We start from the raw sequence: 24,570 nt of genomic DNA, 5'->3' as shown, positions 1-24,570 counted from the left end.
TGCTTCCCTCCACAAGGGGCCTCGACTCCTTCCTCCTTGACGTCCCCTAGGAGGGAGGGTGTGTGTGTGTGTCTCCTAGGAAATAAAGTTCCTGAAGGCAAGAATCATTTGAAAAAATCAGTTGTTTTTCACTTCCTTATTCTAACCCATTTCAACTACATTAAGTACCTAATTGAGGTTCATTGAAAGAATGAATGAATGAATGAATGAATGAATGAATGAATGAAAACGTAATGAAATTCCGTGCAAAGCAGTCCTGTATAGAAAAGACAAGCACACAAGAGGAACCAGGTTACAGGGGGAGGCAGCATGCAAGTCCAGAACATAATTCTGTTCAGAGGGTTTTCAACACAGATCAAAGGAAATGAAAGCTCCACAAGGGGCACCTCTGGTCTGTTTACCCTTCAGCCACTTCATAATTTACCTGCTGCCCCCTCTCCTGGGTCTGCTTTGACATGAGATCTTTGAATGTTTGGGGGGGCGGGGAAGGATCACTTAAACTGCTATCTGAGTTTTCATCCATAAAACAGAGCTAATGACACTGACCTTCCTCATAGAGCTATTGTGGGGGATAATTAATTAATAATCGCAGGATCCTTTGAGAGCATAAAGTGCGACATAAATGCTAAGCATTATTTCCACACAGTCTCTGCTGGCTTTTCTAAAGTACATTCTGGTCTCGGTGCCTTTGATCTGCTGTTATCACCTTAAATAGAGCAAACAATGCCTTTGTGTCATTAAGCAGATGCATAATGAATGCTATGCATTATTAAAGGTTACCTAGCAATATAACATTTTTTTTCATTTTGAATGGGGACATCATCCTGTGAGAGGATTATGTAAACTAATGGCTACTGTATCAAAGGAAAGGAGAGAAAGGAAGCAGCCATGGCAACCAGAGCCAGAAGGCCCACACTCTGGCCTTCAGAAGAAACCTATGTCCACCACCCCAACCCTCCTCACGAGGGAGGGTGAGGAGCAACTGGGAGAAAAACATGCGCGCGGACAGCAGAGGAGTCAGCGGTGGAAAATGCCAGGCCACCACCCCTCAGTTTACTGTATGAGACATGATTTGAAATATTTGGGAATGCAAGGCGTCATGCAAGGGTCAGCTTTCTCCATCACTATCCTCTTCCTCAAGCCCCTGGGTGTTCCCCTTCACGTTCACTGGTGCTTTATTGGGGAGATTATGGTTTTCTTTTGAATATAACCTTTTCTAGAGATAGATGTGGGCAGTGCTTTGATCAGAAAGCCTTTATCCTCCCCTGCATTCCAACGGAGGCTCATTTATCTCCACAGAAACGGACCTCTACTCAAAGCCTTGCAGATACCAAGGTAGGTAGGTCATTAACTCCAGGACCTATTGTTCTAAAATTCTAAAGGTGAGCCAGACAGCCTTATGGAGACCACATTTTCCTCCAAAATGTGAGAAAGCTCAAAACTTCTTGATTGGTTCCTTTTCTTTAACATTAAAATATTGGAACAGGATTACAATTCCCTTGTGTATTTCCTTTAGATTTAGACAAAAGAAATAACGTGCTCGTTGATTTGCTTTCTTTTTTTGTTGTTGTTGTTGTTGATTTGCTTTCAACTTTGCAGGCTTAGACTTTTATGCTCTTGTACACTTGTAAGGTTACTCTACAAGTTAAATCTTTAAATGTCAGAGTAACTTTTAAACCATGCGTTTCAAAAACTATATAAATTTACAATGTGCTCCTCTCCCTATATTCCTTTAAATAATACCCAAAGCACAACTGTCATCTACCCCTCTGTTTTACTGCTTTGACAATAGGAATTTTATGTCTCTTATTTGGCATTGCTATTTATTGTCATTCCTCCATAATTCTGGGTTTTTGCTGACCTGATTTTATTTCAGTATCCTTTCAAGAATCTTTTTTCACTATGCTTAGTTAATTCAAACTTTGGCACCATTGGTGAAAGCTATAAAAATCTTCCTTAACATGGAACAAGATCGCCACCCAGTGGCCAGGCTGCGCTTACTTCTGTGCATCCTTCCAGATTTCACCCCCCACACATTTGTATTTCATTGGATTGTATCTAGCAGTTGTCCTTAAAGAATATCTAACGCTTTTCAGATGAGAAAACTGAAGGTCAAAAAAAGGCTAACCTATTTCGTCAAGCCCACAATGCCACAGTAAGACCTATGCCTCATGACATGCTACACCCTTAATTTTTTTAATGACAGTACCTCACACCTAGAAGTGGATTTCAAGGTCAGCTGATCCAAGCCTTCTATATGAGGAAACTGAGGCATAGAGAATGGAAATGGCTTCCCCAGGTTCACAGAGTTTACTGAATTTGGACAAGAACCCACCTCTATATAACACTTAGCCTGGCTTTCATTCTCCTACTAGCCCAATCTCATTTTAAATGTTTTATGTTTCTCCCTTGAATTACCATATTTCCAGTGTTTAATAGGTGACCACAGCGTCTGGGAATAAAGTCGTCCAGTTTTTCCTTCCTCAAAATGAGTAAGGCCACAGCATAGGAGCACTCAGAAAGGCAAAATTCATTCTCATGAATGAATTGTTCCTTGTTGGTACATGCAAAGATATTTCACTGCTGTTCTTTATACTTAGGAGTTAATAAATTTAAGTAGAGGGAATTAGAAATTCTAACTACGCTTTCATTTGGCTTAAAGAAAATACCTATCTCTAGCTCAGAATGTCTTGCTTCTAGAATTTAACTGCGTGGATTAGAGCACGTTCCTTGGCAAGTTGGAATGATTCCACGCTGTCTTTCAGCCCCCTCTCTTCTTACCTTAGGTCATCTTACTATATAGTACGGAACACTGAAGATTCCTTGTCACTCTAAATGACTCTGAGTTCCTAAGTTCTCAGGTGGGATGGGGTCCACACACCACAGCAGGTGCATGTTCGTGCCCATCTCCCCATGTCCTCCTGAGTTCACCTGCAGCCATGGTTCCGGGGGGACTGACAGCTTCCTGCCTCCCCTGTGGGAGCCTCCCCAGCTTCTGGCGGGAAATTCTGAATTGGGTTTCCCAAAGTTTTTCAAAGTGCCCTCAGTGGGACTGAGGGTTAGTTGTCCAGAGCCCTAGTATTAAACTACTCTTGAACCACATGTAATTGGCTTTCTCCCTTTCCCATTGTATGTTTCCCATTTCATTTGTGCTTCCTGGGATTACCTCCCATATAAACCGCCATCCACATCCTTGCCTCTGATTTTAAGGCAACACAAATTACAACACAAATTACAATGCTCATACTGTAAAGAAGTCCTTGCTTGGCCTTGGTGGCATGCCTAGTCCTCTAACGGCAGTGTCCCCAGGAGGTCGTCCAGTATGGCCCTTATTCCTGTATGTGGGCAGATGGACCGTGAAGCTTGGGAACGTGAAGCGTCAGACCTTTCCCTCAACAAGCTTCTTTCAAGGCTCTAGAATGGGCCCTGGAAATGTACTCACAGGGTGGTATGCTTTTGTAAAATTTGCAAAAGTGAGACATTTTAACCACAGTTAAGACTGTTGTCTCTTTCCAGGTGGTATCCTGGTGTTAGAGGACACTTTGGGATCTGATGAAGAGGGGATTTGAGTTAGGAATACACATTTTAAATGCAATTTGGAACAATGTTTTAGAACATTTCAGTAAAACCAATGCAAAATTATAGACTCCTGATTTGTGTAAATATGACATGTGCTCTCTCCCATCTTTACATTTTATATATTAAAAGAGCTTAGACAAAAATTGTATATAAAAATATAATGGAGTAAGAAACAAAAGCAACAGAGATATATAGAGCAATAAAATCAACAGAATTTTTTTCTGACTCACAGCCACCAAGATGTGAATTGCAACCAAAAAATTCATCATATCAAATGCAGCAGTAATTTACTAAGAGGAATAAATAAATTGAGTAGACGTAATGAATAGGCTTATGGGCTGTTTGATAACCCAATTCATAAAGAGGAATGAATCATACGAATGCATTGGAAAAAATTAAATATCTTGATTGTGTGACACCAAATACTGACATCAATTAATATAATATAAACTCATAATACATCACTACAATGAAGACACCTGTGACAAGCTGGTTAATGAGTACCATCAATTCAAAGTATTTAAAATTAAACACTGCACAAGAAACTTGGAATGCCCTAAAAACATACAGATCATCTATGTGAAAAACCTAACAGAGGTTTTCCAAATCTGACAACAAGCCTAACAATGCATATGACATTAACAAAAACGATTTGGGAAGCTGCAAGAAATGTTTCTAAACTGTCAAACATAAAAACCAAATTTTAATCCATCATGGTAGTGCGAAAACTAAATTATCTTTCTCTTCCCTCTGCGAAAAAAATTCCTAAATATTATCATATGAAGAGGCAGCCATAGAGTTTGCATCCCAAAAATACAGGGGAAAAATTATCAAAGAAGCCTGAAAGTAGCTAGTTAATAAAAGTATTAGGTTACCTTTCTGTATGTTGTGATATTTGTGCTTTTTATCATTAAATATTTGTCGTGTCTTGTGAATTTTTCCTTATTCCAAATAAATCTTGACTTTCGTATCTAATTTTGTATTCGTAACTTGTATTCTTTGTCTTACAGGAGTCTCCTAACTCATATAGACCTCCGAGCCCATCTCTTCCCAAGGCTTCCTCTCACAGTGAAGGTGATCCATCCGCCCTCAGTCTTACAACAGAAAAGCAGCAAAAGGCTCTATGTCCTGCTTAATATACCAGAAATTGATATGTACCATGAGACTCCTCAAAATCAATACCTATAAAAGAATGAGAAAACAGTATATAATCTTTTGCCTGCCTGCTACATTTGCTAGTGACTTGCCCTGCTAGCACTTCCAAAACTTAAAAAACAAACAAAAAAATGTGTCATGTGAATTACAGAGCAAGTCATCAAGAGAATGAAGGAAAACTAGTGGGGATCTCGGAAAAGTATACCATGTTCCATTCATTAGGCTTAGGGGCCAAAAAGAAAATAAGACAAACTGCAGATCATCTAATCCATTATTGAGCATTAAAAACTAATATAACAATCAGTTTTTAGAAAAGAAAGAAATGATTTAAAATGGAGTAGATCAGAAAATAGATTACATCACATACAGGATAAGTGTTCTATGAAACATTTGTGTGTGGGGAGGGGTTCTCTGTACACGGTTATAATGCAAAAGTATTTTTTTTTTACTGTGGATCAGTCTAAAACGTATGAAAAGTACATATGAAGAGTATGGAGTGGCTGCCGGTTGAAGCACAAGAGAATAAGAATGACAGGGGCAGTTACCAGACTTTAGTTTGGCAATTTGTGACAAATTATTTGTAAATTCATTAGAATTTAGGAGGCATAATGCCTATAGAAATAATAGTTTAAGTCATGGTTGGATTCATGGATGAAACCACAAAAGCTTATTTAACTCATGATATAAGCGATATGTAAATTATATGATATGTGATACGACATATGGTCCAATGTGATAAGATATATGTGTATATGATTCATGCAATGACAGAGTATAAATTAACTGGCATAGCTATTATAGCCCTAAGCCAGTACTCCCATAGTCTCTCCCATCATAAGACTCCTTTGCAAATGTTTTAAAGGTAGTATTATTACAGTATTAAGGCAGTAAAATTACAGTATTTCAGTCACAACATTGTGTGTATACATTCCACTGTACTATATAACATTTTATAATGGTCATTGAATGTTTTGTGCTGCCATTTGATTTCGGTATAAAGAGCTGTTACCTGAACCTTTCTGCCTAATTAGAATCACGGAGCTAGCCAGGTGGCTCAGGTGGTTGGAGCGCCAGCTCCTAACGCAGAGGTCACCAGTTCAATTCCCACATGGCCCAGTGAGCTGCGCCCTCTACAGCTAAGATTGTGAACAACAGCTCTCCCTGAAGCTGGGCTACCATGAGCAGCTGAAGGTTGGCAAAAGCTGCCATGAGCTGCCAGCTACCATGTGCCAGCGTGAGTGGCCTGCAGCTGCTGTAGGCTGCTGTGTGCTGCCGCCGACTGCCTCAGCCTGGGAAGGTGGGGGGGGCGCAAGGCTCATAATACCACCAGCATGGGCAAGGGAACTGTGTCCTACACAACTAGACTGAGAAACAGCGGCTTGAACCGGAGGTGGGGGGGAAGGGGAGGAAGAATCACTCATCCTTCCTCACCCTCCCCTTCCCCCAAAAAACAAAACAAGTATGGACTAGGCTAAAATGAATAGTTTTCAAACTGGGTAATAGTAAGATCAAATGACATATTTATTTCAAGGTATAACATTTGTAATTCTATCCTTAAGATAATTCTTTGGTGTTAAAATTGTCAATGCCTCTAAATAATGAAGCAAAAGAACAGAGTTAATATGCAACAGCCACACTCAATAAAAATCTGCAGAAGGGAACATCTTTCATGAGAGTCACAGAATAATAAATGGGCAGGCAATTCTCTGAGCTTACTTTGTCATATGTTACAACATTAAGGGAACTACATTCTAATGGTTATTTGATTTCAATACCATGAGAGTATTAACAATTCATATGTTGATTATATATAGCTAGATGAGTGTATTCAGACAGGAAAAGAGAAGCAGAAGAGAATAAACATTTGTGAAATACTTTCAATGTGCTGGTTTCAAAGGTTTATTATATGCATTATCTTATGACGTATAACAATGCATATTTTGTAATATTTTAATATTACAAAATTTGGGTAATGCTATAAATTATCCATTACAACTTTCACATTGCAGTTTTAGAAACTATGTTAGCTTTCTATGGCTGCTGTAAGAAATCATCACAAACTTGCTGGCTCAAAACTATACAAATTTATCTTACAGTTCTGCAACTCAGAGGTCTGAAATAGGTCTACTGGGCTAAAATCAAAGTGTAGGAAGGGCAGTGTTTCTGGAGGCTCTGGAAGAAAATCCATCTCCTTGACTTTCCCATCTTCTAGAGAGGCTCTGTATACCTTGAAGGTTTGACCCTTTCAGCTCTCAAACTTTTCCCTCCATCCTCAAAGTCAGCAACATTGGGCTACACCCTTCTCATGCTGCCATCACTCTGGGTCTCTCTTCCAATTCCCTCTTCCACTTTTAAGGACGCTTGTAATTACATTGGATTCACCCAGATAATCCAGATCATTTCCCTGTCTTAAAATCAGCCAACTGGCAGCCTAAATTCCATCTGCAACCTTAAGTTCACTTTGCCATGCAAGCTAATATATTCATGTTTGCAGGCTGAAGGAGGAGGTGATCATGCTGGGCAGAGAAAACTACATGTGCAAGAAAAGAGAGGAAGCAAGAACTTGGCATGTTTGAAGAACAAAGAAGACCAGCATGGTGGTCATTCATTGGGAAGGTGGATCTAAATGCGGATGGAGTTAGGCAGGGGTCAGATTTCCCTTTTTAAGGCCATAACAAGGAATTGGATTTTTATTTTAAATGTAACGGGAGGCCCCTGAAGGACTGTGTGCAGATGACTGAGATGAACCAATTTACACTTTTAAAGATTATTTTGCTGATGAATATAAATGGATTGTAGAGCAAGAAGATTAGAGGCTGTTATAGGAAAGTATATGCAAGATGCTGGCTGTGCAAATGGAGTGTTGAAGTCAAGTGTGAGATCTATTGTCAAGATGGGATTTCAGGAGTTGCCGATGGCGATGAGATGTGGGTGCTGAGGGAAAGAAGAGACAGACCCAGTTTTGGGGAGTTACTGTATGAGAAAGTCTGTGGGGAGACAAAGTTTCATGGAGAAGAGTAAGTATTCCATTTGAACATATCAAGTTTTAGATATCTGAGAGACATCCCAGTGGCATGTAAAGCAGGCAGCCATACGTGCATGTTTGGAGCTGGAAATATAAATTTGAGAAGCATCAATAATAACCGTGGCACTACATCCATAAAAATTAATGAGATCACCTGGGAAGAAGCAGGGGAAAGAAAGAAGAGGATCTTGGATTGAGCCAAGAAATCATATACCTAGAATTTGGGTAGAGGAAGAGAAGTCAGCATGTGAGAAGGGAAAAAGACATGAGTTGTGGAAGAAGTGGAGCGAACGGAGCACTTCCAAAAGAGGTTGATACACTGCCCGCCATGGGTGTGAGTCAACCCAGCCCAGCGTGGAAGTGTGTAGACGCCGCAGTCAGACTGTCCAAGTTCAAACTCCTTCTCTGTCAGTGAAGAGCTGTGTGAACTTGAGCTGTATGACACTCAACTTCTCAGTGCTTCAGTTTCCTCATTAGTAAAAGGGGAGAATGTGTTGCGCATGTTTAAACAGTCTACGTGGGCAGGCACCTCGCATTCAGCAGGCTATGTAGTAAGTGTTGCTAGATCTACTTATCCCTCACACGCTGAGTAAGGTGAGAATAGGTAAGTGTCCTCTGGATTTGGAGACATCGAGGTCCTTGGGAATCTTGATGACGCTAGTTTTAGAAGCAAGGATAGAGTAGGCTGAAGACTGGGCAGGAAGTGAGGGAGTCAGAACAGCAGGTGTACTGGACTCTGGACAAGTTTGGCTGCGAGGAGGGGCTGGACATGGAGCAGGAGCTGATGAGAATTGTTGACTCAAAAGGTGTATGATTTCCTTATTTATTTAAGATAGGCGACACATGCAGGCTATGTTGATTGCTGGGAGCCACAGACTCTCCTTTATTCTCACCCTTTCCAGGATGCCTTCCTCATCTTCAAAGGCTGACATGGGAGGGTTCACAGTAGCTTTGCCCTCCCCGACCTTGTGAGCATCTACTCTGTTCCCTGAAGCAGGAACTGCCTGTCTAGACTCTCACCTTAGGTGAAGGAGGAAAGCTGCCAACCTAAACTGTGGACCAGGATGTCGGGCTGGTGCTAGCTCCCAAAGTGGAGAAACATAGCCATCTCTGGGGAACAGTAAGAAAGCTTGCTCTACGTCATTTAATTCAATAGCTGGAATTCACTAGGGGAATGATGGTTTACATTGTACTCTAGAGAATAGTGAGGAGAGCATTAATTTGGGATGATTTAGGGGAGCGGAAGAGGTACTAGCGTAGAGGAAGTCACTAAGTCCAACAGCAGTCTGCAGGCACTGGGCTCCGGGGTGGCCAAGAGGGACATGGGAAGGTGCCTGCACACCTGCTCTGGACCCCCTCCACAAGGTTCAGGAAGCCGGCCCACTCTTCTGCTTCTTGTCTTTACCTACCCCTTCTCCATTGGAGGAATGGGCAGCCAGTTGCTTTGAATGAGTTGAAATCACTCCCTTGTAGAGAAGAGTGTGCATCATGGGCCGGGTGTGCACACAGGAGCGATGCCTTCCTCCGAGGGCCTAGACCTACACTCTCTGGGGACTGAGGCAGAGATGGGCAAGGACCGGGGACCTAGAACTCAGAAAGAAGGAATAGATGCAGCCATACTGAATAGTCCACCAATAGTCCCTTTGCTGGGGAGGTAGGGGGTCTGTCACCAAGATGACATAGAGACCCATTTACTTGTTGAACCCAGAGCCTCCTCATTCTTTCCACAGCTTTTTCCCACATCAATTTTTAATTGCATGGAAAAGCCTTAAATCCAAGTGTCTTCATATTCATAGTTTTATTTATTCTTAATCTTTTTTCAATTGAATGTTGAGACATAAACTAATAAACTACTAATATAATAAAGGTTAATTAGTTTTCCAATGCCTTTGGCACATGCTGACTCTTTCTTCATTCACAAAAAGATTTGTTTTGTTGTGTAAGAAAAACCCCTGAGTCAGCTCATCCTGAGTGGGAAGGATGGCCTGTCCTCATCATCTCATTAGGGGACGTGACAGTAATTCACAGATCTTTGGGGATAATCAGCAGGTTTTCAAATACCGCCTGGACTAGTGAGAAACACTACACTTAAAAAAACAGTGAAACTGTTACACGGTTTCTTCAGGCAATTAACCTGTGTTGCTTGCCATAAGTTACCCTGCTTCCATCCCCACAAAATAAGCATTTAGTCTGCTCAGAATTATCATGTATTTCCTTCTTCCCTCTACATAGGTCACTAGATTCCTTTGTGAACAGTGGGCATCAAACAGCCATTAACAAAAAAAACCTAAATATGTGTAAAATGCAGCTCTTAATATTTCTCTAGAGCATTTAGTCATATTATACAGAATTATAAAATACTATCAGAAAAAGGCACTTTACATACCACAATAATTATTTTATAAAGTTCAATTTGATAATTCTAAGCCACATTTAATTTTCTCTGAAAATTCCCACGTGGCAAGAAGATACTGCTCTTTGTGACTTACAAGTCTCTTTCAGGGAAATGTAAAATGACAACCTTTAAGAATTAGCGCTTTTTCTATAAATAGACACTAAATTACTTATGCCAAATAAAGTCACATATGCATTTTCATTAAAGTAAATACTATAATAATAAGTAATTTTCCTATATAACCATTCTGGGATTTGTGCAAATTAGAATTTTGCATTCTAGTTTAGTATGACCCATTTGTATTTCTTCATGTTTAGTGATAGGTGGCGCTAGTAATTTCTGTATTAATTACAATATTTTAGCATATTAAAATCTGTATCTAGATGAAGCAGACACTTCAAAGCTTCAAAACTGATGAAACTGCATACTTCTCTTTTAAGGGATAAAACCATTTGCATTAATATGTAAAATACACTACTAAAACACCCCCTGCTGATTTCATAGGCTTTGCGAGGAATTATGAATAATTTTCTGAAAATTACGAGACTGAGAATCAGATATTTATGATAAAAATAAGATCTCAAGAACTATTAAAAACTTGGAAGATTCTCCTAAGATGGAATTTTTTATTCAGTTCAACAATTATTTAACACATTCCAGAAGTAAAAGAATAGAGTCAGAAGATCCGAATTTAAGACTCCACTGCACACTCATATACTAGCACTGTAACAGTGCTCACTGAATGTCTCTGTAAATTTACATCACAGAATTCAAAGGAGAATTAAGTGAAGTAACATGGGAAACTGCTTTGTAAATAAATAATAGGGCACAACCTCACAAATGTTGGTTATTTAAGATGGTATGGTATAAGACAGTAATTCTCATATTTCGGTCTGAGGACATATTTTCAGGGATACACAAGTTCTCCATGTAAATGTTTTTGCTCTTTTTTTTAAATTTTGTTTTGTTCTTATGTTGGTGCTAATCTTTTAAAAAGTTCATGTGAGCACATTCTGGATCATCTGAACATTCTCCCGACAGTTGCCATGCAACGTGTGTATTCATGATGGCATTAGTGCCAAGTAATTCAACTTCAGTTGTTGCCAAGCTAATGAAAACAGACGCAAGCCAACTTATAATGGAGTTTCCGTGTTCCACCAAGAGACAGGTAAGCAACAATGGCAAAATTTCTGAATATGGATTTGGTGATAGTTTGGGTCCAGAAGAAACTGATGAGAAAATCCAACCATTACATGACACACTACAGCACTGGTAAACTGAACTTTAAAAAAAAGAATCCCGCCCCTCTGCACTGAGAGCAGTGATTTAACATCATGCATCTTCTGTGTTGGTTTTGCAGCTTTGTGTATATTTATTGTAATTGGATTTTAGTTAGTCATATGAAAAGATTGAAGTTTATACTCAGATTCAAATTCTATATATTTAAACATTATAAAATTAACATACATTAATTAGTTAACTTTAAAAATTTAATACTTCATGGGTGTGGCCCCTGAGATCAGAACTCAGAAAAGAAAGAACTCAAGTGACATCCTCTCTCTGTACTTTGCTATGTGTCCCTGAGCAAGTCGAATGACCTCATCTCTATTTCTTCACGGTAAAATAGGGATAATAACGTCATCCATATAGGGCCATTGTGAGGAGTAAATGAAACAATGAACGTAAACGTGAATGAGTGCCTTCTCGGGTGTAGTGTGTTGTGGTTACAACAAGAGCTCTGAACCAAGAGTTGAGGCTTTCTAGCTACATGTCTATGCCACCCTGGGCAAATCGCCTCACCTCTGTGAAAATTACATCCCAATTTGCTAAAGCTAGGTGTGTCAGATTACCTCACAGTTCCTTCTAAGACAGCAATAACAGAAGGTGGTTGGGTTTTCCATTGGGATTTCAATAGACGCCTTGTTTTCATATCACACCCATAGTTATGCAGTTTCCCATTAGCTTTATTTTCAACTTACGACTCTGAGAAATACAAAAACAAAAATTAAGACTCACTTGTGATCAATGCAACAATTTGCAAAAAACCAGGGTTATTCTCCCTGTAAATTCTCCCATCGATCAGAGAGATCCTATTACCTTTCTTTGCTTTGTTGTTTCCTCTGGTGTAACGGAAAGACAGAATTCATACTTGAGCCTTCTCTCTGGACTTGGATGTACATCCCAGCCAAGTCAAACAACCTCTCTACATTGACTGCACTATTTAACAGGCAGGCTCTGGGCAGACTTGTGAATTCAAATCCTGAGTCCACCTCTTGTTAGCTGTGCAGCCGACGGCAAACTGTAACACTCAATGAGGTAACAGTTGTACAGCACTCAGCCGTGAAGCTGGGTACTTTGGAAAACACTCAATGAATGTTTCCTGTTACTAGTATTATCATGTCTCTTCCCGCTCCCCCTTGGCTTTCCAGTTACTTAAAGGAGAGGCTGCAATACCTGAAGCACGAAGGGGTAATAAGAAAATTTGGGGAAGTGAACAAGGATTGGCAACCAATGCTCAGCGCACAGGCAGATGTGTAGAAAGAGAGGCCACCATACATGTCAGGGAGCTTAGACGGGATCTGGTTCTACAATTTTCTAGCTTTGTCGATTTCATTATTTCACCCCTCTGAGTTTTGTTTCCTCTGCTCTAAACTCAGGCTAGTAAGACCCTATTTATTTCACAAGACTGTCAGTGCAAGGTTCAAAAACGAACATTCGATGTATACGAACACCCTTCCTAAAGCAGCACACGAGGCGGTTTTTCTCACTGTATCACTGACGGGACGCATCGTGAAGGCGCCTGGAGCTGGATTCCACCGCGGCCCTGTCACCGACACGCTGTGCCGGCGCGGTTTGCCCTCCGAGCGCATGCGTTCGCTCGCTAGGGAATGACAGCAGCAACAGCCGCCGGCGGTCGCGGGCTTCCCACACGCCAGGCATTGCTCTCTGCTCTACATTTGCACGCCAGGTGGCCGCCCTCATTCAGTGCTCACAATCTTAAGGCAGACATTAGGTCCACTTAACCAACGAAGAAACTAAGACTGAGAGGTTAGAAAACTGCCGTCCAGCACTCACAGTGCTGAAGTTCTAAACACATCTATCTAATCGTAAGACAGAATGGTTAGCAACCGATAGTTTTGACTCTACTACTCCATTCACCAGCTTTCCCGCAACTGTTCAGAAGAGCATTAGGAACGACCGTCAGCCAGAACTTCACCCCGGCGGGTGGCTGGGCTCCACCGATCCGGCCTCCGGGATCCCGCCCAGACCCCGCCTTGCCCCGCCCTCCTGGCCGCTGGGGCCACGGCGCACCCGCGTCAGGCCTGGCCCACCGGCTCCTCCACCGCCCGCCCACAAGTGTAGAAAAACGGCACCTACCCAGCCTGCACCGCACTTAGCCGGAAGTAGCTCAGGCGCTCCGCCGGAGTTTCCTGTCCGCGCTTATAGCTTCCGACAGGATAGGTCCGACCAATGAGAAGGGCTCGGAGGCGGGCCATAGTGCTCCCAGGCTCCTCCCCCGCCGGTGCGGTCTGAGCGGCGGAGAAAGACCTATACGAGGCCGGGACGTTCCCGCGGTGGCTCATGGCTGCCTCTGGGACACTGAGCACTTTCCGTCTCCCGCCGTTGCCCACGATTCGAGAAATCATTAAGTTATTCAGACTGCAAGCGGTGAAGCAGCTCTCCCAGAATTTTCTCCTGGACTTGAGGCTAACAGGTGGATCGCTTAGCAGTACTCCCGGCATGTCTTCCCTAAGTCGATGGGGGCGTGGGCCGGGGCGTTTCGCGCGGACCCTGCGGGCCGGTGACCACGGTCAGGCACAGGTGTACAACCGGCCTTTAGTCGGGTCCTTGCATCACTTCGTGCAAAAAGAACTCCATGGCCAGCAGACGCGTGAAACCCTTGTGTGCTCACGGAATCCCGCGCTCGGGACTTTGCGGTGGGCTCGTGCAGGCGGGTTGTGCAGACGCCTTCCTAGGGAGGAAGGGTATGCGTGTCGTAGAGGGTTGTGGACAGTCGAATCTCACTGTGTTAACACTATGAACCGGTACAGCACGTGCTGATTAGGTTTGCTTTCCATGCAGTTTAAAGTTACCCGAATTTAAATTAGTGCAGGGATTTTATCAATAACACCTCGAAAAGAAGTATCACTCGTAGGATTTGTCATTGAAACGTTTGCTTGAGCCTGAGAAATCCTAGAGGGCGCTAATACTCCTTCGGTAAATGCATATTGAACAAGCTCTGTATTAGTGCTGGGGCTGCAAGTGGGAGTGAACAAGGCAAAGTTTGTCCGCGAGGAACTAACATGTTCCTGTTCACGTTCCCGCTCCCTATTCTAAGTCACTTTTCATGCGGTAGAATTTATGTACACTAAAATTCTCCAGTTTGAGCGCAGTTTGATGAGTTTTAATTAACTACCACCATTTCTTAGTGATGTTCCCTTCTGTAATAAAAGAGGAGGTTGCAAGAATAAGATGTATTACAAGTGTGTCTGTTAATTCACTGTCGGAGGACTAACTATTACTGAAGGTTTAATATTTCATTCTATTTGGGCCCCTCTTCAGAAGCTAAAAAGAGCAGTAAATCACACCAAGTAGTTCATTTTCAGTTAAAAGAGGTCTCGTCCACAACGCTCGACTAAGATGTTTTGTTTCTTAGATATGGAGCCTTTATTCTGCCAGTTGCAATATGAATTTGGGTAAAATAGCTGAACTCAGCTTCAGTTTTTTCATCTGTTAATTGGACGAAGGTCCTACAACAAGAGTTTAGAAGCTTACCCACCTCTAAATTTCTTTTCTGCGGGTCATTACCCATATTCCAGGTACAAAGTTTCATTCTCAGGACTGAAAATAAAGGTCTTTCTATTAAAAAAAAAAAATCACATATATTTTCTCATGTGAGCCTTTATTCACCCTCAGGTGGATATGTGGAAATATCTCAGTATGACCAGCATCATCTCAGTATGATCCAGTCACCCTCAGAAGTGAATTCCAGAATCTAAATACTATTCTCTCTTCTATGGGAACCAATATGAAGGGAAATTGAGATATGTACTTGTCTGAGGTGAGCAGCTCAGGTGGGAGCACAGAAAGATGGAAACCTAAGCTTTAGTGAGCTGACGGTGCCTCTTTGTTATTCCTTTATATTTGAAAGTGCCTGAAAAGTTTGAGGGCTGAGTCACTGACCTGCCTACTGTCATAGCTCTCCTTTTTAAAAATGAGAATATTAAATTCACTCCATAATGCTTGTGGGTAATGCATCACATTTGTATCCTCTGAGAGGCATGGATCTGTGGCAAAAGAAAGATTGGTTGTAGAATTGACACCTGAGCTGGAGCCCCTTCTCTTGCATTTTTTTTTTCTAGATGACCTTGCCCAAATAAAACAGACAAGGAACCTTTGAAGTTCGGAATAGTTACATTGGGATAGTAGTTCTTAACATGTTATAAGGATGTGAGAAAGCATGTAAAGCACCCATGACAGACAGATGGTCAGTGGATGCTGGTTAGCTCCTTGCAGCCATTAAAAACACTATTTTTGGATGGTTCAGTCATTTTTTGCTTTTTAAACCTACCTTGTTTCCCGAAAAATAAGACCTAGCTGGACAATCAGCTCTAATGCATCTTTTGGAGCAAAAATTAATATATGACCCCGGTCTTCTTTTACTATAAGACCAGGTCTTATATAATACAATATAAAACCTGGTCTTATATTAATTTTTTTTCTTCAAAAGATGCATTAGAGCTGATGGTCCACTAGGTCTTATTTTCGGGGAAACAGGGTACGAAGGTAGATTCTCAATTACAGAAGCAAAAATGGAAACTAAGTACAGTATCAGTGAACAACCAAGAAGTGCTGGTATGTTTTCAGTGTCTAAATTTCCGCTAAGCCCAGTTGCTTGGATTTTAATATCTCAGTATGACCAGCCCATTGTGATTTTTTTCAAAAGTGATGATTGATTGCAGTGAGTCCTTAAAAATTCGCTTTCACATGATTTCTTAAGGTGTGCTAATTTAAAGAAGTAGATTAATTAAAATAATTTTTCTATATCAGCTTGCATGTTTGCAAAGCTTAAAAACCTTCATTGCTAAATTTAACTTTTAACCGAAAATGACCAAGAATCCAAATTTCTGCAAGTCCTATGATCTAGAAATTTGTTGCCACTGCCATATTGAACACCAACTAGGTGTCTATAGGTAGAAATGGAGACAGCCAGCACTTTTGGCTTCTGGATTTTTAACTAGGGACATTGAAAATTCTGAATGTGAAGTGAGTCTTGCTTCTGAAATATTCGTTGTTCAACAACTGTAGGGACGTGATGCATGCTTATCCAGTCGATTCTTAGGAAATGATTGGTTTGGAGGAGGAACAGATAGGAAATACAGTATTAGCTAAATTTAAGTTGAGGAAATTCATCATGATAATCCTATTTTTGTTAAGGGACTGGTACTTTTAAACACTGATGTGATAGAATATTGAAAGGCCACTATATGTTGGTTTAGACTGAGAGAGAAATATTTGGATAAATATTGTATGTAGAGTAATGGCTGATAAGAATTTGTAGAGATTATTTTTCTTTTTAAATTCCATACACCAAAATTTTGCCAAAATAATCAAGGTAACTAAAACTTTCTTTATTCCAGATAAAATTGTAAGGAAAGCTGGCAATCTGACAAATGCCTATGTGTATGAAGTGGGCCCTGGGCCGGGAGGAATCACAAGATCCATTCTCAATGCCAGTGTTGCTGAACTTCTGGTGGTTGAAAAGGACATTCGCTTTATTCCTGGATTACAGGTGAGATACTTAAAGTGTCTGTTTAAAAACCCAATTTAAATCTTTAGGCCATGACTCTTAAACCTCAGGGTATCCAAGGATTATATAGGTTGCTCCTCAAACTGCAGCTCCCCCGGTCCCTTTGCAGAGATTTTGGTTCTATAGTCCAGAGAGGTCTAGAAAGCTGCATTTCTAACAAGCTTCCTCACATGGCCTGTTGACCACAATTGAATAAACCTGCTTTATGCATTTATGCTAAACAAATTGTTTTGTATCACCTTTTTAAAAAAAACTAACAGTTGTGCATATCAGGGCCCATTCCTTTAAACACAAGTAAAAACAAGTAATGCCAATGACTGAGCATGACTTCTGAGAACTTCATATAGGTTCAGAAAATCATTTCTACAAGCAAAAAATGGAGAAGAGATGCTTAGTCTAGAGGCTCATTGTTAATGTTAAGCTTAGGCATTCATATAAGAATCCTTTAAGTGAAGGAATGAAGTTGTACAACTGTCGATAGAGATTTAAGATGAGGTGTGAATGAAGTAATACAAGCATCTTTAAAACAATCAGTCTGAACTGTTAATACATGAGAACTATTTAAAGGAACTAGGCACGTTTCAACTAGAGAAAAGCCTTGAATGAAGTGAATTCCGGAGTGAATGAAGTGAATGAAGTGAGCTGCCTATCAAAGGTTAGCAGGAGAAAGGATAAACTTGTTTGGATTTTCTCTGGGAAAGAATGAAAACAAATAGTTGGGAAGTGAGGGAGGCAGATGTGGATTTAAAATACAGACAAGTATTTTTAAAACGTTGGCAAACAGTGGAAGAGATCATGGCTGTAATCTCGTAAGGGGAATTCTTCATAGGGGGCATTTAATGGCTTAGAGGCCTTTGTCTGATTCCTCCCTAATTCTAAAACTTTAAAAGAGCCCTTAGCCCTTGGCTCAGATGAGTAGCAATTTATTAGGTGAGGCCAATAGAATAGTAAAATTATCTGCATTACTATTTTCATACAAGAGGATAAATTGGTTTAAAATTAGTACATTCTAATACTTGTGTATTAATGGAAAAATGTTTAATTTCTGCCAGAACAGTTGGAGAAAATTTGTTGGAAAATCTAGGACTTTGTGTGCATGCATCTGATTTTTTAAATCAACCTAGTGATATTTTTCTTATTATATTTTGCTATATCCAGTTTTTCTAATTTAAGAAATCATATGGGATTTACATTTACCTAATTTTGCCAGTCTTTATTGACAGAATTGGTTTCAGATTTATAATTTTATTTTGGGATATTATATGGTACATGTTCCTTGATCAAATGTAAAATTTAATCATGATTTTTGCTTTGAACTGCTTTCTTATTTTAAGATCTGTATCTCAATTGGAGGTGGAAGCGGGATTATTATTGGGAGATTAGGAAATGATAAAAAGAAACTGAATAATAGTACTTAATTCCCTTCATGTTTAATTATCTAGCCCTTTCTGGACAGACGGAAAACTTATCTGACTTTTTTGCCCTTAAATGAAACTTGTTAACACTCAATCTGTTAGATTCAATTCTTTCTTATTAGGCAAGGAGGTGAATCAAATTTTTGTTCAGACCCATCGTAATTTACATATTCTCTCTGATCTCAACTAAAGATCTTCAAAGACAGACTGTTTAAAAGAGAACTACACCCTTCTCTTTTCAGCTGCCCCCCCAAGTCCCTGCACTTCTAACCCGCCTTGCTTTACTTGTCTCATTAGACTTACCATCATCTGACACAGTATGTACATGTTCTTATTTGTTAGTTGTCAGTCTCACCCCTCTGGAATGTAAGCCATTAGGGTAGAGATTTTTGTCTGTTCTGTTCCTTGTTGCATCTCTACCATATAAGAGTTAGTTAGGCACATACCATGTTAACCCGAAAATAAGACCTAGCCAGACGATCAGCTCTAACGCATCTTTTGGAACAAAAATTAATATAAGACCCGGTCTTATTTTACTGTAGGACTGGGTATAATATAATATAATATAATACCAGGTCTTATATTAATTTTTGCTCCAAAAGATGCGTTAGAGCTGATTGTCTGGCTAGGTCTTATTTTCGGGGAAACACAGTAGCAGGTGTTCAGTAATGTTTCAAATGGGAAATAAAAAGGTTGACTCTCTAGCTATGTATCATTTATCTAATTAGCTGACTCTATCATTTAATAGTGAAAGTGAATAATTGGTAGCATTGATTATCAAAAAGTTTTGTGTTCTGTTTTCTAAATATTAGACAGTTGATTTCAAGGTAAATTACTCTACAGGAAATGTATATTTGATTTATTATCTGTTTCTGTAGAAGAAGCAAAATTATTTCTTAATTCCTTGTGTGTTGGAAAGGAATTTGCCTTGAAAAGAAATGTTGGGTACTAAAATATTAAATAGACTTCTTTTTCCTTTAAAGAATGTTTCAATATGTAAAACCACTTTCTTTTAGAGGTACTGAATTAATCATAAAACTGAGTAAAGTCAGAAGAAAAGTGATCTATTTTAAGGATTCCATTTTAGTGATTTCTAAGCTAATAGAATTACTTTTTAAAGAAATGGTAATAATTTATAAAATACCTTCTAGCTGAAAGTATGTCATTTGCAGCTTAATTCAATTCTTACATTATTATCATGAAGCAGCTCAGGGGAAAGAACATAGTGTTCATATAGGTTTGACTATTAGCACGTTGTGAAGTGAGAAGACATGTGTAATATGTGAAAGCACTATAGTATAGTTTTACGGTAAAGAACACGAACTCTGATATAGAAAACTCTCCAGGACATATTGTACAAGAAAATAAGATAGAGTAACATGCATAACACAATCCCATTTGTTGTTAAAAAATCCAAACTCTATAGATGTATATATGGACATTAATATGTTAAATTATAGCAAAATATCCAGAATAGTATTTTGAAAATGAAAACCAACTGTTAAAGTTGGTTTTCTTTGGAGATTCTCTAGGATTGGAGGGTAAAAAGGGAAAGTACACTTTTTACCATATATATACAAGTACATGTGTATATATTTAGAAAGGACAATGTATTCAATGAATTGTCAATTAAAAATGAAAACCATTAAAATACATTAAAAATAGATGGAAATAACAGAAAAAAAAAAAAAAAGAAGAAGAACACATACTCTAGTGTCAGACTGCCTGGATTTGAGTTCAGGTTCTACCATTTACTGTTTGTATGACCTTGGGCAGGTAACTCTTTGTTTCTCATTTTGCTCATAGGATTGTTATGAGAATTAAATGAATACCTCGTACTTAGTGAGCACTCAATACAATTTTCCATTTAAGTAATCATTTAAATGATTAACCCCATGCCTTGGGCACCTCTGTTAATTAAGGATTGATCAGGAGACTGCTAATCTGGAAAGAGGTATAGGTAAGGTTATTCCTTTGGAGCCCTAAAAAATCCCTAGTGCTATGGAAACACGGGGGCTCAGAAGTTCTCCTATGTTTTCTTCTAGATGTTTTATCTAAAGATGGAATCTTAAAACAACAGACTAATTAAAAAATGAAACTCATAGATACAGAAAATAGATTGGTGGTTGCCAGGGGCTGGTAGTGGGCAAAATAGGTAAAGAGTGCCAAAAGGTATACACTTCAGTTATAAAATAAATTAAGTCCTGGGATCTAATATACAGCATGGTGACTATTGTTAATAATACTGTATTGTGTATTTGAAAGTTGCTAAGAGAGTGAATCTTAAAATTTCTCACCACTGTTTTGCTGATGTAAGGTCTTACCTTCAATATGTAAAAAACAAATCTGTGAAGCACAGTAAATGAGGTGTGGCCGTATAGCAAATGTTGTGCACCTGAAGCTAACATAATGTTCTATGTGAATTATATCTCAAGTTTTTAAAAGAAGTTGAATGCTAAATTGAGTTGAAAGCTTATTTCCTGAATAATATGCAAATTCTTAGAAGAGAATCAATAACGAATTCTAAGCAACATAAGATCCGATGGCTTTCAAAGTAAATGGGAAGCAGAGAAATAAAATCCCCTCCAATTCTCCAAGGGTCAGTTAAGTAGAACACTTAATTTGGTGGTTAGAGTACATCGTGGTTTGACTGCTGCAGGTAAACTAAATTATAACCCTGCCAGCATTTGCTCTTTGTTCTGAACACTCCATAACAAAACAAAACAAAAGGCAGAAGTCTCACTTTGCTCTTCTTACACAATGAGGGGAACACGAACCTTGATACAAATCTACAGTTTGGAATAAAATATTACATTAAATCCCTATGAATCACTGGATAATATTAGCTTTTTACAATGAGCAGAAACATTATGAAGATATCTCTAAAATATTTTCCATGGGGAAGATTGTTTAGACACTAAGCAAGATCATTCTAACCCTACATTCTCAAAATGGAGTCATTATAATTTCTTCCAAACAAACTTAACCCATGTAAGTGTATGACATTTTAGCACTTAAAAATATGTGTTTCAGAGTAACGGTACTTTGAGAAAAAAATTTTTCATTGCCAAAACCCAAAGTAAGATTTCTGTGTTTTCTTCTATAACTTTCATAGTTTTAGCTTTTACATGTAGGTGTATGATATGAGTTAACTTTTGCATATAGTGTGAGGTGAAGGTAGAGATTCATTTTTTTTTTTGCACAATTTGTTGAAAATATTATTTTTTCCTCAGTGAATTACCTTATTACTGTTGTCAAATACCAAGTAGTCTTGTATGTGTTGGTCCATTTCTGGACTTCCAGTTCTTTCATTGATCTATATTCATCAGTAGCAACCTGTATTGATGCCTGTAGCTTTATAGTAAGACTTGAGAGTAGGTGATATAAGTCCTTGGACCTTGTTCTTTTTCAAAATTTTTGATATTCTAGGTCCTTTGCATTTCCATACAGATTGTCAATTTCTATTTAAAAAAAAACAAAAACCCTGATGTGATTTTGTTTGGGATTGAATTGAAATTATAGACTACTTTGGGGAGAACTGGCATCTTGATACAGTCTTCTGACCTATGAACATAGTACATATCTCTCCATTTAATTAATTTTCTCTGATTTCTCACAGCAGTGTTTTATAATTAGTAGACAAGCCTTGCACATCTTTTGTCAAATTTACCCCTATTTCATACTCTTTTGTGCTATATTGTACTGTGGTATACTGTGCAGTATCGGTTTTTAATTTCTAATTGTTTGTTGCTACTATGTAGAAATACTCTTTATTTTTGGACGTTGATTTTGTATCCTGCAATCTTGCTTCACTCATCTATTAGTAGCTATTTTGTAAATTCCTTAGTATATTCTGTATATATTAGTATTCCATCTGCAAATAAAGACAGTTTTACCTCTTCTATTCCAATCTGTTGGCCACTATTTCTTTTTCTTGTCTTATTGCACTGTCTAGGACCTATAGTACAATGTTGAATAAAAGTGGTAGGAGCAGACATCCTTACCTGTTCCTGATCTTAGGGGGAAAGCATTCAGATTCTTACCAGTGAGGTGATGTTAGCTGTAGATTTTTCCTAGATCTCCTTTTTCAAGAGGATGAAGGTCCCTTCTATTCTAGTTTGCTGAGAGGTATTTTTGTTTTTGTTTTTTTGGGGTTTTGGGGGGTTGTTTTGTTTTGGATGAGTGGATGTTGGATTTACAAAAATATTATAATTTTTCTGAGTTTATTGAGATAATCATATGACTTCTCTTCTTTTTTCTTCTTTAATGTGGTGAATTATGTTGATTTTCCTAATGGTAAACCAATCATCTGAGGAATCTGCAGCAGAGGTGCCTCTTTCATTTTTGGTATTGGTAATTTGGGTCTCTCTCTTTTTTTCCTGATCAAACTAACTACAGATTGGCCAATTTTATTGATCTTCTTTAAAAAAAAAAAAAAAGCTTTGGGTTTCACTGATTTTTCTTTTGTGTATTTCATAGGTTTTTGCTCTGAAATATTTGTCCTGTCTTCTGCTTGCTTTGGGTTTAATTTGTTCTTTCTGTAGTTTTTTAAAATGGAAGCTGAGGTCCTTGATTTTGAAGCCTTTCTTATTTTCTTATAGGCATTTTAGTGATATAAATTTCCCTCTCAGCACAGCTTTAGCAGGATCCCACAAATTTTTATATGTTCTGTTTTCATTATCATTCCATTCAAATACTTTTTAATTTTCTTTTTTTAAGTGATTTTTAAATTTGTTAGATATAAAGAAAAACTTCCAAAAGCAGTTCCAAATTCCCACATAATGTTCAGATCCAATTTCCCTTTTAATTTCTTATTTGACTTTTGGGTTATTTAGACATGTTTCATTTAGTTTGCAAATTTGGAGAGTTTTCAGATCTTTGTTATAATTTTAAATTGCATTCCATTGTGATCAGATAATGACTTGAATCATTTTAAATTAAATCAGATTTGTTTTATAGCATATAATGTGATCTATCTTGGTATATTTCCTCACGCACTTGAAAAGGATATACGGTCTGCCTAAAAATATATGCATTCTGCTACTGTTGGATGGAGCATAAATTTCTATTAAGTCAAGTTGGTGTTATTAAAGCATTCTGTCTCCTTAGTGATTTTTCTGTCTACTTGTTCTATTATTTATTGAGAGAAAGGTTTTGAAATCTCAGACTCTTCACTGCAGATCTGTCTGCCTCTCCTTGCAGTTCTATCAGTTTTCGTTCTATCCACCTTGGAGCACTGTTACCCGTGCATCAACATGTAGGATTGTTCTGACTGTGTGATGAATCGGCTCCTTTCTCATTATGAAATGATCTTCACGATCACTAGTGATATTCTTGCCTTTGAAATCTACTTTAGCTGATATTAATATAGCCATTCAAACTTTCTTTTGATTACTGTTAGAATGGTGCATTTTTTTTTCCAAATAGGAAAAACGGTTTGTGATTTTACATTTAATGTGGGTTTCTCGTAGGCAGCATATAGTTGGGTCCTGTTCTTTTCTAACCAATCTGACCATGTCTACCTTATTATTAGTTTTCTATTGCTGCTAGGACAAATGACCACAAATTCAGTAGCTTAAAATGACACAAACTTATTCTCTTACAGTTCTGGGGATCAGAAGTCTAAAATCAAGGTCAGCAGAGCTGCATTTCTTCTGGAGGCTTCAGAAGAAAATTTGTGTCCTTACTTTTTCAGCTTCTAGAGGCCACCTGCATTCATTAGCTTGTAGACCTCTTGCTTCTACATCTGCTACTATTGACTCTAATCCTCCTGCCTCTTCTTACAAGGACCCTTGTGATTACATTGGATAATCTCCCCATCTCATGCTCTTTAATCACATCAGCAAAGTCCCTTTTGCCATGCCAGCGAACATAGGCACAGGTTCCAGGGGTTAGGACGTGGCCATCTTTGTGGGCCACTGCTCAGCCGACTGCAGCTTATTATCTACAACTCTTTGTTCTGTTGTTTTAGTGGTTTATCGGAAGTATGTAATACGCATCTTCACATATCCCAATCTATCTTCAAGTAATTATACCGTTTCAGTGATAGTATACAGATCTTACAGTAGTGTATTAGGTTGGCGCAAAAGTAATTGCAGTTTTTGCAATTATTTTTAACCTTTTAAACCACAATTATTTTTGCAACAACCGAATACTTGCGTCTCTCCCTGCCAGGCCTCTGTGCTATTAC

General features: G+C 38.8%; 1 protein-coding gene across 2 annotated transcripts in view; it reads left to right on the top strand.

Moving 5' to 3' along the window:
* Positions 1 to 13,662: 13,662 nt before the first annotated feature.
* TFB1M (transcription factor B1, mitochondrial) overlaps positions 13,663 to 24,570 on the top strand; it is a 54,028-nt gene continuing 43,120 nt past the window's right edge. Inside the window, exons 1-2 of one of the 2 annotated variants that reach the window (XM_019749250.2) lie at positions 13,663 to 13,869; positions 16,796 to 16,947. In XM_019749250.2, coding sequence (XP_019604809.2) covers positions 13,737 to 13,869; positions 16,796 to 16,947 — 285 coding nt within the window. In that variant the 5' untranslated portion in view covers positions 13,663 to 13,736. Of the gene's footprint in view, positions 13,870 to 15,122; positions 15,217 to 16,795; positions 16,948 to 24,570 lie in introns of those variants that run through there. The other variant, XM_074333737.1, reaches the window with a different exon arrangement.

The sequence above is a fragment of the Rhinolophus sinicus genome, linkage group LG05, assembly GCF_036562045.2.
Source record: "Rhinolophus sinicus isolate RSC01 linkage group LG05, ASM3656204v1, whole genome shotgun sequence".
NCBI classification, from domain to species: Eukaryota; Metazoa; Chordata; class Mammalia; order Chiroptera; family Rhinolophidae; genus Rhinolophus; species Rhinolophus sinicus.
This window is presented reverse-complemented; position numbering and strand designations above follow the sequence as displayed.